This window comes from Nothoprocta perdicaria, unplaced genomic scaffold (assembly GCF_003342845.1).
Source record: "Nothoprocta perdicaria isolate Ctin4 unplaced genomic scaffold, notPer1 scaffold_117, whole genome shotgun sequence".
NCBI classification, from domain to species: domain Eukaryota; kingdom Metazoa; phylum Chordata; class Aves; order Tinamiformes; family Tinamidae; genus Nothoprocta; species Nothoprocta perdicaria.
Genome location: NW_020454283.1, coordinates 1,630,661 through 1,644,937, shown reverse-complemented (window position 1 = coordinate 1,644,937; position 14,277 = coordinate 1,630,661). Strand labels below are relative to the sequence as shown.

Below are 14,277 nucleotides of genomic sequence, written 5' to 3'. Positions count from 1 at the left end.
TTGGGTTAATTCCTGGTTTAATTTTAATAAAGAAATTTCCCAGCCAGCCCCAATAAACAGGGGTAAAAATTAACTTTCACATTGAAACTTTACAAAGTTGCAACTGAATCACAAGGTTCTTTTTCATAAATAGATGTACAGTTGTTCTCATTACACAATATTTACTTGTTCAAGATAATTTCCCTCCCCGTGCTCACAAGTCCCTTCTTTCTCTTGCATACATTCCACTGGCTTCTTTCAAGCTCTTCCCCACCTTGCGACCATGACAGCATCTTGTCGTCATAACTTCTTGCCACGAAAATGGTCATGTTGTCACAGTCAGATTCCAAATTATTTTTTCCACAAAATTAACAACCGTGCGAAAGGAATCGGGAACAGGTGAATGGAGTTCTGCTCAAATAGGCTTTGAAACACCTCAAAATCAGTGCAACTCACAGGAAAATCTAGGAGCTTTGTAAAAATGACCTCTACATACGAAAGAAAATGAAGTGCCAGGCTTTTGGCAGCAGTGCTAGAAACTTCAGGCTTCTGATATTTCAGGTGCAAATACAAAAACAGTCAGTGCACTTCCTGAAGTTTCACCACAGGTTCTTTAGTTTGTAAATGCTTAACTGTGTGTTTTAAGAGGCTGCAACTGCTACCAGAATAAGCCTGAAAGCATCACTGAAACTTGTGCCTGGAAAGCGTAGTGCAGTGCTACTGCCTCTCTTGGAGCAGTGCCTAAAGAAAACAGTATTATCTCAGGATCAAGACAAATTCTATCTATCACTGAACTGCTGCAGGGAGCCAAACCACATATAATTTTTCAAGTGATTAGGAACTTAGTTCATTAAAGCCCAGTGAAACTTGGATTTAAGCTAATGGTTATTAATTCTCCCTTACATGAGAGCTAAGTTTTGTGCAGCAATTAAAGGGTTAAAATCAAACTATATGTAGCATTTGAAGCAGCTCACACATTCTCTATACAAATTTGGCAAATTCATAGATCTCATTCTTGCAATTCCTGCAAAATATCCACAGCTCCTCTGTTAGAAGCAGAGAGAAGCCACCTAAATGACCAGATTTTCCAGGAGCACATGGTACAGCCCACAGAGAAGCACAGAACAGCTGCTGATCTCCATGGTCCACCTGAAACAGGTAGACTTATTGAAGTAAATATGCTTTAGACACATGCTCCCAAAAGAGCTTGAGGCCACAGAGCAGATGAGCATGGAAAACCTGACTGCATTGGAAACACTGCGGCCAACAGGAAATTAAAAACATGATTTCAAAGCCAATCAAAAATAAAACAAATAAACCCAAAAAGCAAGCATGTATATGTGTGTGTAGATGTAATAAATACTGCAAAGCACGTTTGTCTTTTTCCCCCAAGTCAATAAAGTAATAACCAATGCACCAAAATACCAGCTTTTTGCAATGAAAAATGTTGATGTCAGCAGAATACCTGCAAGCCAACTGAAGAGAAAGCATTTGCATCGCCAGCCAAGCACCCCTTGCTTCCAGTTCTAGGCAGCCAATCAAGCTCTCTTCAAATTCACAAGTTTGACCTAAATCAGCACCACAGCATGAAAAGCTTCTTTAGAAGTAGGATGTCAAGAGACTTATTTTAAAATACGAAATAAAATGAGAAATAAAAGGTTTCCATTGGTCAAGTTTAAAAAACTGTCTTCCTTTAGCCAATAACAGTCTGTCCCTTTGAGCCAATCGAAAATACATCTTTAGGTTTGTCCTTAATTAACACAGCCCAGACGAGTAGCAACAACGTATAGGAACGGATGGCTGAGAGATGCATTCTGAGGGATGGGCAAAGGGAAGTAAAACTAAAAAGGAAAAGGACTACTATGGAAAAACTAGGGGGGGCCAAGGAACTTATTAATGCTCAGCCATCCTCCTTTATCTTCAGGAATCTCACTGTCCTCTCCAGTTCTGTGTTGTTCAGGTACCCTGTAGTTACTGTCTTCTATCTTCTGTCTCTGATCTGGAAAATGCCATCACAACATCCTCAGCACCTGTAACAAAAGATACAGAAAATATAGGGACTACAGTTATTTCCTTTAAAAAATGATGGATAAATGCATTAGGAAGACTGTCATGAAATCAACAGGAAAGGAAAGAAAGGACAGAAGGAAAGAGAAAGCTGTTTGCTTATTTTTCTGGAACTTGCTAGAACTTGCTGTTCCAAACACTTCAGATTCAGACTTAAGATTTTACTTTACAAACCAAACAAATAAATTAGCTTGTTTTTAAAGACAACTAAGACTTCCCTGCTTTCACCTATTTCCAGGAAAGAAAAATGGAGAGATGGAATGCGGAGATGCTCTTTTTCTGGTTTCGTTGACACTTGTTGAGCTTCCTTAAAGCATGGAGAACTGGCCATCAAAACTCGCACTGCCCTCTGCACCAGACTCGCCTTTAAAACGACATCTAGATATTTTTTCCTGATTGCTCTTTTTCACTTTTAAGAATAAAAGTAGTTGTAATAGGCCAGATGAAAAGCTTTTTCTTCACTAAAAAAATTTAAATGCTCTTTATAAACTAACAGGTATTGAAAAGGTCCCATTCTTTAATGGAAACAGTATTCTCTTTCAAGCTGAAGGTTTCCATTTACCCAGTGAAAAGATACAGCTTTTAAGCAATGCTTTTATCTCTAGCCTGAGGAGATCTTCTCTACAAGAAATTAATCTGTGGACTTTCTCAGATCTTGGTTTTTTTTTCTTTCTTCAATTGAGGCTATCAACTGTGTATAATTACCATCAAAAGTCACGTCCCCTAAGCACATAAAGACACTATCACCTACCTATGAAATGCCTCCAAATCTTCACAAACTAGGCTGATATTTCAAGTCGGCATTTATAGTAAAAAGACTTGTATGGCTTAAGAATGATGTCTGATATAGGCATATAAAGAAGAGCATGCACTGGGCTCTCCATCTTCAAAAGATATCTTGAGATACTCTGAACAAGAACAGCTCTCTGGATTTCCTAACTATAGAGAGTATCCCCATGGACAATTAGGGAGAAACACCTTAAGGACAATAGGAAAAAAATACATCATAGAATAGTGTCAAAGCAATGCTTTAAATCAATATCTGCAGTCTAGACAAGAACTGGAAAGCAACCCTGAAGGACTGAGAACCAAAATTTTTAATTTCCGGTAAAAATGGCTTCCCTGAGAAAGTGAGATAAAAGCAAACACTCTCTTTTTCTTATAGGTCCTCTAACTACAGCTATCCAGACGATTGGAAAATACAATGAACACTCCAGTTACCCTTGGCATAATTTGAAACAATTATTTCTTCCATTCAAAATTTAAGTGCCACAAAGGACACACAATGTCTATGTCATCCTTTATTAATCAGGTCTGCTGGGAATAATTTTCTGTGATATGGTTTTCTTCAAAGCTGATATTAAAAGGTTAGACAACAAAGTAGGAAATATCAGAAAGGCTGCCCTGCTCCATCACATTATACTGATCAATCAGTTCTACAAATTCAAGTTGGACAGAGCCTCTAAAGTCTCACCTGGATCCTGGGTACAATAAAGATGCCTAACAGAAGAATTTCTTAGCTGCTATAGTGTCAGGGATGTCAGCCAAGATTTTGATTTTCAGTAATCTAATTCGCATTTTAGTTTGGGCTCAAGAAGCAGTAAAGCCTCAAAAAGATACTTCTCAGATTTCAGAGTAGTTGTTTTCAAAATATAGAAATGCTCAACTGAATGGTAGGTAGTTTACATCAGAATTCAGTGCACAATCTTGGTGATTTTATATAAATAAATCGCATATTTAATGCAAGTTACAAAAGGCTGTCCCTATCTTCTACTGCCATTACAGTGCAAATAGGACATTATGGTTTTTTTTTTTTTAAGTTTTCCCTAAGGATCAGTTAGATGAGATGACTTTGGATCCTTCAACAACCCATGTGGAATTAAGAGCATTAAGAGAACAGACAGTAGGACATGGTCAGCTTTTCTGAAATATTTCTGCATGAAAGACAAAGGAGGGGGAAAGAAAAACAGTCAAATATATTAAGCCTTTACAATGTATTCCTTACCACATCAATTTGCCTAAAGGTTTGCAAAATGATTTTTTTATATACAGTACACGCTTCAAAACTACAAATTGCCCAAGACTGTATTTAAGCAGCAATCTAGAGCAGAATTCATAGGCAGACAGCTCCTATCGACAGCATTTCCTCATCTCCCAGTCCTTTGGATGAGGGCAAATTTAGGAACACATTTCAAGTATTTTCTTTGGCTGGTAGCAAACGTGGGGAAAGGGAAGGACAAGTTCAAATGTGTGATAGTGTTCAGCTCTCCATGCTCAGGACCACCGACCTGGGAATGTTTTTCCATATCGAACAAATGGTTCCATGGAAAAGGATGGCTGTAGATTCCCCTTGCTAATATCCCTTAAAACTAAAGCATTGCTTAAGAAATATGACTACATTTGCTTTTATACATACTCAAAGATGTTGTTTATACATACTCAAAAGAGAAAATGTTAAGGACCAAGCAGCAATTTATTTTTCATATGCAAGACCCATATTTTATAGAAATACATCAAAAACTGCTCTGATGCTCCTTCTTGCCAACACTCAGAAGCCCTGCAGTCTTTTCCCTTTTCATCTCTTCTACAAACTGTTTGTTCCTTGATCAAAACACAAATGATATATAGCACTGGAATTCAGTTCTGAATTAACAAGTTGCCATGTTGACATTTTTTATTTTAGGTGCGTAACAAAAAAAAAACACCTAGCCTCTACCTATATATATATATAGGTATATATATATTTATATATATATATTATATATATTATATATATATAATATATAAAATATTATATTTATATAAAATATAAAAAATAATTTTTTTTTTTACTTGCAAGAATTCTGACAAACAAACATAAGCCAGAGAGAGGCAGAGGCGGGAGTAAATATATTTTTGCAAGCAGTAATGGGACAAGGGCACCAAAGCACAGCGCGGGCTGCTGCATTCCGCCTGCATCCCTCGGCCTGGCGAGGCCTTTGGGATGCGGGATGCAGCTGGGGGATCTCAGCAACCGCAAAATCACAGATGATGCCTCAGCAGCGCGGGAGCCCAGCCGGATTATTCAACAGATGTTGACTGTTTTCCTGAGATTGTCCCTCTCTACAGTCTAAACAGGAAAAAAAAATAATTATATACTTGTGCAAGCTATATGTAGAAAAAAATCTATTCCAGTTAACTGTACAACTGCATAAACCCGCTGGGTAATTTTTCTGCCTGCAATTGCAGCTTCCAGCCCTGTTCCCATGCGCGGGTTTACTGTGGCGTGTGTTCAGCACTTGAAAACACATGAGGAGCAAAAATAGCTCTGGGCACGAGGGAAGCTGGGTTCTCTGCACTTCATTTTGGCTTTTCGCAATCAAGCAGCTACCACCGAACTGCAGGTCCGTACTCAGCCAGCTCCTGCACTCAGTTTTTAAGGCCTGGCAGAGCTTCGGTGCTAGTGTGGCTGTTAACATAAACTCCTGTTAAGCTGCTATTTCCTGGACCTTGCATTGGCAAGGAGAAAGAAATCGAAAAACAAAAAACAAAAACGAAAAAAAATTGCAGCTGGCATTGAGACTTGAAAACAGAAAAAGCCAAATTTTGTAAGTTATGCCATGTTTGGGTACATGGAAAGAAACAGTACAATAAAGAACACAGCATAAAAACCATGGGAAAAAATGTGTGAATATCCTATTTTTACAGAATATTATTACTTGTATCCTAAGGAGGATACAAGCAGAAAGGTCTGGAACTCAAGTCCTGAAGGTAACTGCATCATCACAACTTCACTGCGTCTGTTTTGCCATCAGTGTAATTACAATAACTACAGTTCTGAAGTGCTCTGAAACCCTGAACCAAGCTAAATGCATAGTTTTTACTATAACATCATCAATAGTTGATAAATGAGCTTCCCATATGGGACTTTTTAACTGATGACTGGCAGTCAGTATGAGACCCAAGGTGGGTAAACAATTTGTCAATGGAAAAAACATATAAATGATCACTGGGTGAAGGGGAGGTCACCGCTGTACTTTCTCAATGGTTGCCTTCGTTCCAACTTTCCTCTCATAAATGATGTTGGAACAGAAAGCAGTTGTATCCTACCAAAATTTACTGGCAATGCCAAGTTAGAGAGCTCAGCCAAAACACCATGAAGCAACAAACCAGAGGCAGAGGAATGAACAGGGTGGCAGAGAAGACCAGAGGGAAATCTAAAAGGCTCTGGCTGTATTTCAGAAGGGCAGAAATAAATAAAAATATTAAGAAACAATACACATCCCTGTGCCCTATGGTACCATTTTAGACAATATTAAATAGGTTTTACGCACAATTCCTAACAGTTATAGTCCCTCCTCAATTTCCCTCCCCTCTTTTTTTTTTTTTTAATTTTATTTATTTATTTTTTGATTGAAGAGCGTTCATTTGCAGGAATTAAATGCAGGCCAGTATTTGCAAGAGCCTCAGGCAACTGCTTTTAAAAAGACAACCTGATCTAGCAAATAAAGGATATTACCTTCAAGATAAACAAACAAGTGAGTGGGTAACCTGGGGGGCAGAACACCCAAGAGAACACTCACCTTTCAGTAAGGGCTCAAGCATATGCCGATTTCTTTTTTTTCCTCACATTAAAGCCCCAACTTTATATTTAAGGAGGTGTTACAAACAGTAAGACATCCTTTCTGCAAACAGCAGCGGCCACATGGGAACTTCCTGCAGGTTTTTAAATTTGCTGGTATAAAGTCAGAAGTACAGGACCATTTACTTCGCACCCAAACTAATGGTTTCCAGACAATGGAAATCCAGTCCCCTTTTTACCAGTGCCCTCGGGGTTTTCCATCCCATGACTTTATTTTATCTTCACTAACAGAAGAGCCTGTACATTAGTCAGCACTTCTGCACTCCTCAAGAACACCCCAAGGTCACACTACATGGCCAGGATACAAAAACCAATAACGTTGGTCAAATCTAGGACCGATTTGTCGGGAGGTCTTGCAAAGATGGAAGATATCTACGTCTACTTGGCATACAGGAGGGGGCAAAAGGCTACCAGAGGAGAAGCAATTTTCTAAGAATCCTAGGATGAACTAGGATGAAATGATAGTACCTCAGCTTTCGTAAAAATGGAATGGGAAAAATACTATAATCTGTGCCAAATTAATATCAATAAACACCATGATTCTTCACTGAAAGCAGGCAGAAAATAAATGTTTAATCCCAGGTAATTTTCATATTTAGGTATTTCTTAAAATGTTTATTTCTGCACCTTTTTTTTTTTTTTTTAAGAGAGGGTGGTAGAGGAAGAAGGGGTACTTTGGGGTGGGATGCTGCACTCCATTTTAGGCCTCTGAATGAGCTGTCAGTAAAAACAGAGGAAGGCTGCTGGTACGAGGAACAGAATCCTGCCAGCACAAGGGCCCTGTCGCATACCTGACAAGGAGGCAATCCCATTAAAACAACAACAAACAAAACCCTTCAGATGAAGCTTTCCACTGTAGGAGACTCCCCTGAACGACTCCCCATCTGGAGACTTGAGAGAAGGAGAGCAGCAACAGCAAGAGAGAAATACTGCACAAGCAAAATCACATCTCCGAGTTCTCTAACTGAATTTATTTAATCCTTACGGTGGGTTTTAGGTTGAGTTGAGCAATTAGGAATTTCAGTACAAGGTTTGACAGTGCCTTAAACCACTGTGTAATAACCTCTGGCAATTCATTTTACCCTCCCTATGACGTCTATCTCCAACACAGGTATTCATTCATGTTCTAGCAGAGAAGTGAAGTGTGTCTGCCAGGCATTTTTAGCTCTTCGAAGAGACAGCACTGGAGACGTGAGAAGCATGCTCAGTCACATCTCAATGACCTGAAAACAGAAGGGGAAAATTCTCTGCTGAAAAATCTTTCTCTTGCCCAAGTAAGGGTAAGAGCACAGTATCCAAATGAGCAGGATCCTCCCCAGCAGTGCTTTTCAACCTTCCAGAAGCCACTTACAAAGCATGGTTATTTCTGAAGCTGTCCTGCAGCAAGGAAAACTGGGTGACGTTCGTCCAGAAAAAGCTCCTCCGCGTTTCTCAGCACAAAATGAGGTTTTGTTCAAACACAATCCAGCAAACCAAACTCTCTGGAGTTAAATGAAGTCAATCTAGCAAGTCTGCTAATGAAGCAATTCTGCAGGAGCCCGTGCTCATGCACTAATACAAACATTTCCAGAGAATATGGTTTCCCCATGGTGAAAGGGAAGCAGGGATTAAAGCACCAGTGATTAGTGCCTCTATGGATACTGCCTCTGCTGCAGTCTCACTTGGCTCCCACAACAGATGTTTTCCTTCAAAACAAGTGAAAAACTGAAGAAACGGAGCACAGGTTACAAAGTTAAGCTGCACATTGCCAGAAGTCCATTACTGAGACAATAGGCCCATAAACCATGTCTACATTTAGCACATCCTCCACTAAGGTTTGCACTTCCACTAATTAAAGTATAGAACAATGAAAAAGGTATACGTGAATACCTGACCTTCCATACAGTTTTTCTCTCTACAGCCTTCCCTTTTCCTGGGCACATTTCTACACCAAAATAAAGATTTGCATATATCCAACAAAATATTCCCCATCTTCCCTCTTGAGCAAAGCAATCATTTCCATAATTGTTCTTGAAGCCTCAGACATGCAAATACATCTCCCCTTTCTTCTGCCTCACACTTTCCCGCTCTTTCATCTCGGGTAAGTTAACACAATTTCACTGGTAGGGCTGTGCCCTCCCTTAAAAAAAGCAACAGAGACAGTCTCAGTCCATTCACCTTCCAAAAAAACCCGAACCAAAGGAGAGCCCTGCTGCAATTATGTGGCAATCAGTGTTGTCTGCATTGCAGAATTTAGTACTTCTTTTATACTTTTACACCACTTGGCCTTAAAACCACTACCTTAACACAAGGCAAGATGTTAACTACAACATCTAATGGCTATTTCCAGATGTCCCCTGAAAGACAAGTGGCTTTACACAGCTCATGTCCTCGCAGTCACCTGCAAAACTAACAGATCCCAAAAGCTTCTGGGGAGAGCTGGGAGGGTTAAATGTGCCATGAGTACGCCTGAAGGATGCTGAGCTGAAACACTAAAGTTCCCTTTACTCAACATTTTTATAGGCACGCTTCTTTATCCACCTTCCAAACACTATCTCCAAAACGTTAATTCTTCTCTGAAATTCGGAATAGTCTGACGTTCTAACAATACAGCACGCGCTGCAGAGAGCAGGAACACGTGAAGATAAGCTCTGTGTTCGAAAGCAGCACACGGGGAAGAGCTCCAGCACTTCCAATTCTCCACCACCAGCAGATATTCCACGGCTACGTTCCCCCTCTTCATTCACACTCCAAGCAGCCGGTTCTCATTTTTCATACCTCCCATCCGCAGAATGTCTAACCTAGCCGAGACGCACGTTTGCCTCTCGGCTCTGTCCTCCCCAAGGAGGCAGCTTCTCGAGAACCAGCACGACACTCCTGTTGCTATAGGAACACCGAGCTGTAATCACCAAGGTCTTAGCATAATTCACGTATCAGGCTTCCTAGCTGCAGAGCTTCCATTTTCAGATTCACCATGGAGCAGCCAAACACTAACCTATCATTTAAAACCAGGTACTCTACATTTCTATGCGGAAGGTATTTCTGTGCGCACAAATTGCTACGGAACATTTGGCCTGTGATCTAAATTTGCAAGGAAGCTTTAATTTCATTAGTTCAGTCTGAAGAAACTTAATGAGCCCAAGCTGCTTTAGTTCTTGCTGCAATGCAGGGAAGAGGACTAACATGTAATACCTCAAAACAGCTCACGCTCACAACCAGCCTCCACCATACGCAGTGGTTCAACAGAGGTGTCTCTCAGATATTCTTGAAGCCATAAAGAACAAAAATAATCAAACATAAAAGCAATGATAAAAAAATAAAAAGGAACAGCAAAACTTTAATTTAGTCTCTTAGATAATGAATACTTAAATCTAGAGATTTAAAACTGTTGTTTAGGCTTTCCTGGATTACTGAGATTTCACCTCTGTCAGCAGCACCCCTTTCAAAACATAAAGTATTTTCAATGCATCAGGTGAGCCTCAGCTCTCACGAGTGCATCATGTCTGCCCGGACAGATTACAGTAAAAACCAAGTGGGTGAGCAGAGCAGGTATTAATAAATACAGCCAAAATACCAAGCTGTGAACAGAAGCTGGACATCTGAACTGTCTTAGCATTCCTTGCTGCTGGCGGCCTGCAGTCCCCGTTCAGGAAACGGCACCTACACAGGGTATATCAAAGTCAGTGCACGTAGGACTAAGTTCTTCCTAAGATTCTGGAATACACTGAAAAGGCAAATGGAGCTGGAATGGTGGTGGTGGGGAGAAGGTGTGGGGCTAGAAAACATCTTATCATTCAAGATGCCGAATACCTCTGAGGTCCCTTCCAACCTTCGGCATTCTATGATTCTAAGATCCCTTAAATAAATATGTTGCTTTAACATATGTTCCAACTGTGAATCCACATATAGCCACTAGATACATTCTAGTATCTAGATATATTCTCTATTTCTTTAACACAAAGCTTCCAACCAGTGTGGAGCTACATTATTCTCAGGTGATAGAGACCAGCTTGCAGGTCTATAGCAAAGCATCTGGACTGCTAGTGCCAAAAATGTCTTTATAAATTAATTCCCCCTATTGAAAAGAAAAAGAAAAAAAAAAAAAGATTGATTTTGTAATCCACTAACCTCTTAAGCCTTTGTAAATGAATCCTTTCAGTAGCTCTGAAGGCAAGTTGTATAATCACAAAAAAAGCAACAAACAAACAACAAAACACACACACACCAGAAAACAGGAAAGAAAATCCCTTTAAGCAACCTTGAAAAACAAAAAAAAAATTAAGTACCTTCGTGTGTGGACTCGGAACAGGGTTTTTCAGTGCAACATGATGCCATCTAGTGGAGATGGAATCTCCCTCGGGATGGCAAATTCGGCACCTGATGAATTTTATACGTCGGTAATCAACCCCTCCTGCTTCACCGACATTACATATAGTGAAGGAGACTGATAACTGGGGACGGCTGCTGCTGCATGATCCACTACACTCACCTTCCAGCATCAGAAAGTACCACAGAAGAAAAGAAGCAAAGAGCAACACAAACATAGCTTAAAAATGAAATCTTCCAGGAATGAGTCTTAAACTAATTATAGTGGCTCATGCCTTTGCAGCACATTACAGTTCCATCCTTCTCCAGAAGAAATTATATTTGGCTACATTTCTGCATTTTAATTTGTTCTTCATCCAATGCACAACTTGATTTAGTAAGCTGGTATATCTGAATATGAAAAGGACCAACATCCTTTTATTTTTTTAAAGATATTTGAGCATTATCTTTCTTCTATTTTTTTCTGCAGCAAGAAAAAACCTAACAGCTAGGTTACCAGTTTAATTATAATTTGCAAAGGCTGAAGATGGATACCAGAGTCGAATCTCCCATTCAACAATGTTTATCATGATTATACACACGTCAGTATCAACAGGGAGGACTTCATCCCTTATAGAAAAGGTCACAAGAAACTTCAAGAATTTTAAGAAAATGATTCCTGAGAATCAGTTTTTATTTGTCAAAATATGAGCCAAGAATATAATTTTTTGAACAACATACGAAACTCTTATTTTTCCAGTGTTATAACCAGCAAGTTTAGAAGCAGACCAGATAACTGTTGGTCTCTCTTTGATTATGGAAAGAGTTATGCTTATGGAAAAATTATGCTAGATTTATTTATTTTAGTCACAATTTTTTGGTCTTAATCTTCCAGAAGAACATCCTCAGGGGAGTTCTTATTTCTTAATCTCAGTTTGATAGATTCAAAAAAGCCAGAAATGCAGCATTTTGCTCTTCCTTAACAGTGTTAAGGCAGGAATTTCAAAGTGCTCCACCAGTGTTAGAATCTCCACAGCCCTCCATGAAGTTAGAAAACAGTTTCCTAATTCTGCATATAATTAAACCAGACAATTTAGGCAACAAAGATTAAAATGTGTAATGGAATGGCTATAAACATCCATATACCCTGTCTGGTCTTGTGTTTTCATTATTTGTTGTCTGCCAAAATCCAGATAATTTAGCATGCATTCTTATTATTAGAAATGCAACCAATTTAGAGATAACTATTTAAGACAGCACCACAGCTGTCTGATAACTAAGGCAGTCAGTCTTTCTTGCTTCAATATATTGTCCTCTGGTTTAGAAGAGAAACAGACATATTTTTATTTTGGATCAGCAGACGAGTTTAAGAATTCTGAGCCAAAAATACACAAGCACATTTATCGCCATCAATCCCTCCAGCTACGTGAAGAATGAGCACACAAGCTTAAAACTGAAGAGCAAGTTTGTGCAGGCTGTTTCTAATGGTTTTCTAAATGACTTGGATCTATATTAAATTTCTGCACAAGTCAGTTCTTTCCAGCATGTAAGACTAAGTTTTCCTTCAAATGCAAATCCTAAAGTATGAATGTGATCTGGCATAGGAATAGACAAGAAAAAAAATTCACAAAGAATAATTTATGTTTAAAACAGAATTATAGATCTGGAACAGCACCACACAAGTGTTTTCCAAGACTTCTGGCAAAGGATTCACTAAAGCAATACATCACCTCCTTAATGTGAATATTAAAAATAAATAAATCATACAGTACCTGACTAAATAAACTGGCACAATAAGTATTTCATAATTTAACAAACATGGAATTTTTACTGCAGCAGTTATGTCCCAATGTACCATATCTCAAAGCTTGTTATGGAAACACTGTATTATTTTAGTATAAGATAGAAACTTCTACTGCTGAACTACTATGTGTATATATAATATATTTAGCCATTTGATCATGAAATCCTAAGTAGCTATCTCAATTTTGTTCCTAAGCATAGTTCTCCAGTTTAAGAATAAAATATCAAAAATTCAGGAAGTTATCCAATGCAGAAGACCTGCCTTCTGTACCCAGTACATGCTCCCAGTAAGGCACACTCTGAATTGTAGGAATTCATGCAGGCTTGAGTTTATCTACGCCTCTAACAAAAATTAGTTTACAATTTATTCACATCTAATGCACTAAATTCAGTGGGAAGCTATGTAAATGCATTCAACTCACAAGATTTGGCTGTCAGTGTTTTGCATTATCAGGGAGAATAGGATGTTTAACATAATGCTGTTCATCCTAAGGAATGCTTGGTATACACAAGGCAGCCTTTATCCATTAACATAAAACCACCTGTTGAACAGTACATGGTAGTTCTGCACATATTGCAGAAGGAAATTAATTGCACATGCAATAGATTTCAGGACATTTTTAAAAGGTAGCATATTATTACATGAATGTAGATGCCTACATTTGGTGTTTATTGAGACTCTTCTCCAAGATTAAATAAAAGCAGGGCAAATATAACTCTGCGTGTGTGCGTGTACATATATATATAAATATATATGTAAAAACAGACAGAGGCTTCTTCCAACAGTTACAACCACCATCCCTTTCCCTCCGTGCCCAGTACTCACCCTGCTCAATTGAGTGTTGAGGAAGCTGGCTAAGTTGGCTGTTCACTACCCCTGCATACGTGCGCAAGAACTCCTCCTCACTAGCAGTCAGCTGGGAACGCACGGAGAGTCAGGCAACAAAAAGGAAAAGGAAGAAAGACTGAGCATATAACTTCTGACTTGGTAATAATAAATGTCAGTTATTTCTGTTTCTACTCTTTAACAGTTTAAGCTAATCGTTGTTTATACCAATTAGGTATCAGCTTGCTACTAGTGTAACATACTTATGGAGAGAATCAAAGTCACCATAAAACACTTGCTGCATGGGTTTGGTAAAATGAACAACTCTGCTGCACGTAAAAGAATCATCAGATGTTCAGATTTTGTTTCAGGCATCACAAGCTTTATATATCTGAGCACAGATAATGGCTAACTCAATGATGGCTAAAATAGTTTGGCAATAAAACCAAACCATCACCTGCCCACCTCAGTAATCACTATTTCAACTACTACAACAGTATGTCCAGAAAGCCACAAAATAAGGGTTTTGACAGCACATCTTACATTTGATCCCATCTTCCTCAGCATGAGCAGGACTCTCACTTTCTGCTGGATATACATCTCCTCCGGACTCTTGCCGGGGACGCCCTCACGGTTCATTCCCCTCCTGCCAGCTCCCAGACTTCCTGAAAATAGGACAAGATCACAATAACAAAAA

The 14,277-nt window shown here is 39.0% G+C and overlaps 1 protein-coding gene across 1 annotated transcript; it reads right to left on the bottom strand.

The window, feature by feature from the left end:
* Window positions 1-269: 269 nt before the first annotated feature.
* Window positions 270-14,243, bottom strand: CTNNBIP1 (catenin beta interacting protein 1). Its single transcript, XM_026053688.1, has 3 exons — window positions 14,124-14,243; window positions 13,581-13,671; window positions 270-2,009 (listed from the first exon to the last, which is right to left on the bottom strand). Exons 1-3 carry the CDS (start codon window positions 14,217-14,219, stop codon window positions 1,951-1,953), a joined length of 246 nt encoding a protein of 81 aa, XP_025909473.1. The 5' UTR covers window positions 14,220-14,243; the 3' UTR covers window positions 270-1,950.
* Window positions 14,244-14,277: the final 34 nt, after the last annotated feature.

Coding starts and splice junctions, on each gene's coding strand:
- CTNNBIP1 (XM_026053688.1), bottom strand. CDS start 14,219: ATGAACCGTGAGGGCGTCCCCGGCAAGAGTCCGGAGGAGATGTATATC. Junction 13,672..14,123: donor TGAGGAAGATGGGATCAAAT/GTAAGATGTGCT, acceptor GTGCGTTCCCAG/CTGACTGCTAGTGAGGAGGA. Junction 2,010..13,580: donor TCAACACTCAATTGAGCAGG/GTGAGTACTGGG, acceptor CTTTTGTTACAG/GTGCTGAGGATGTTGTGATG.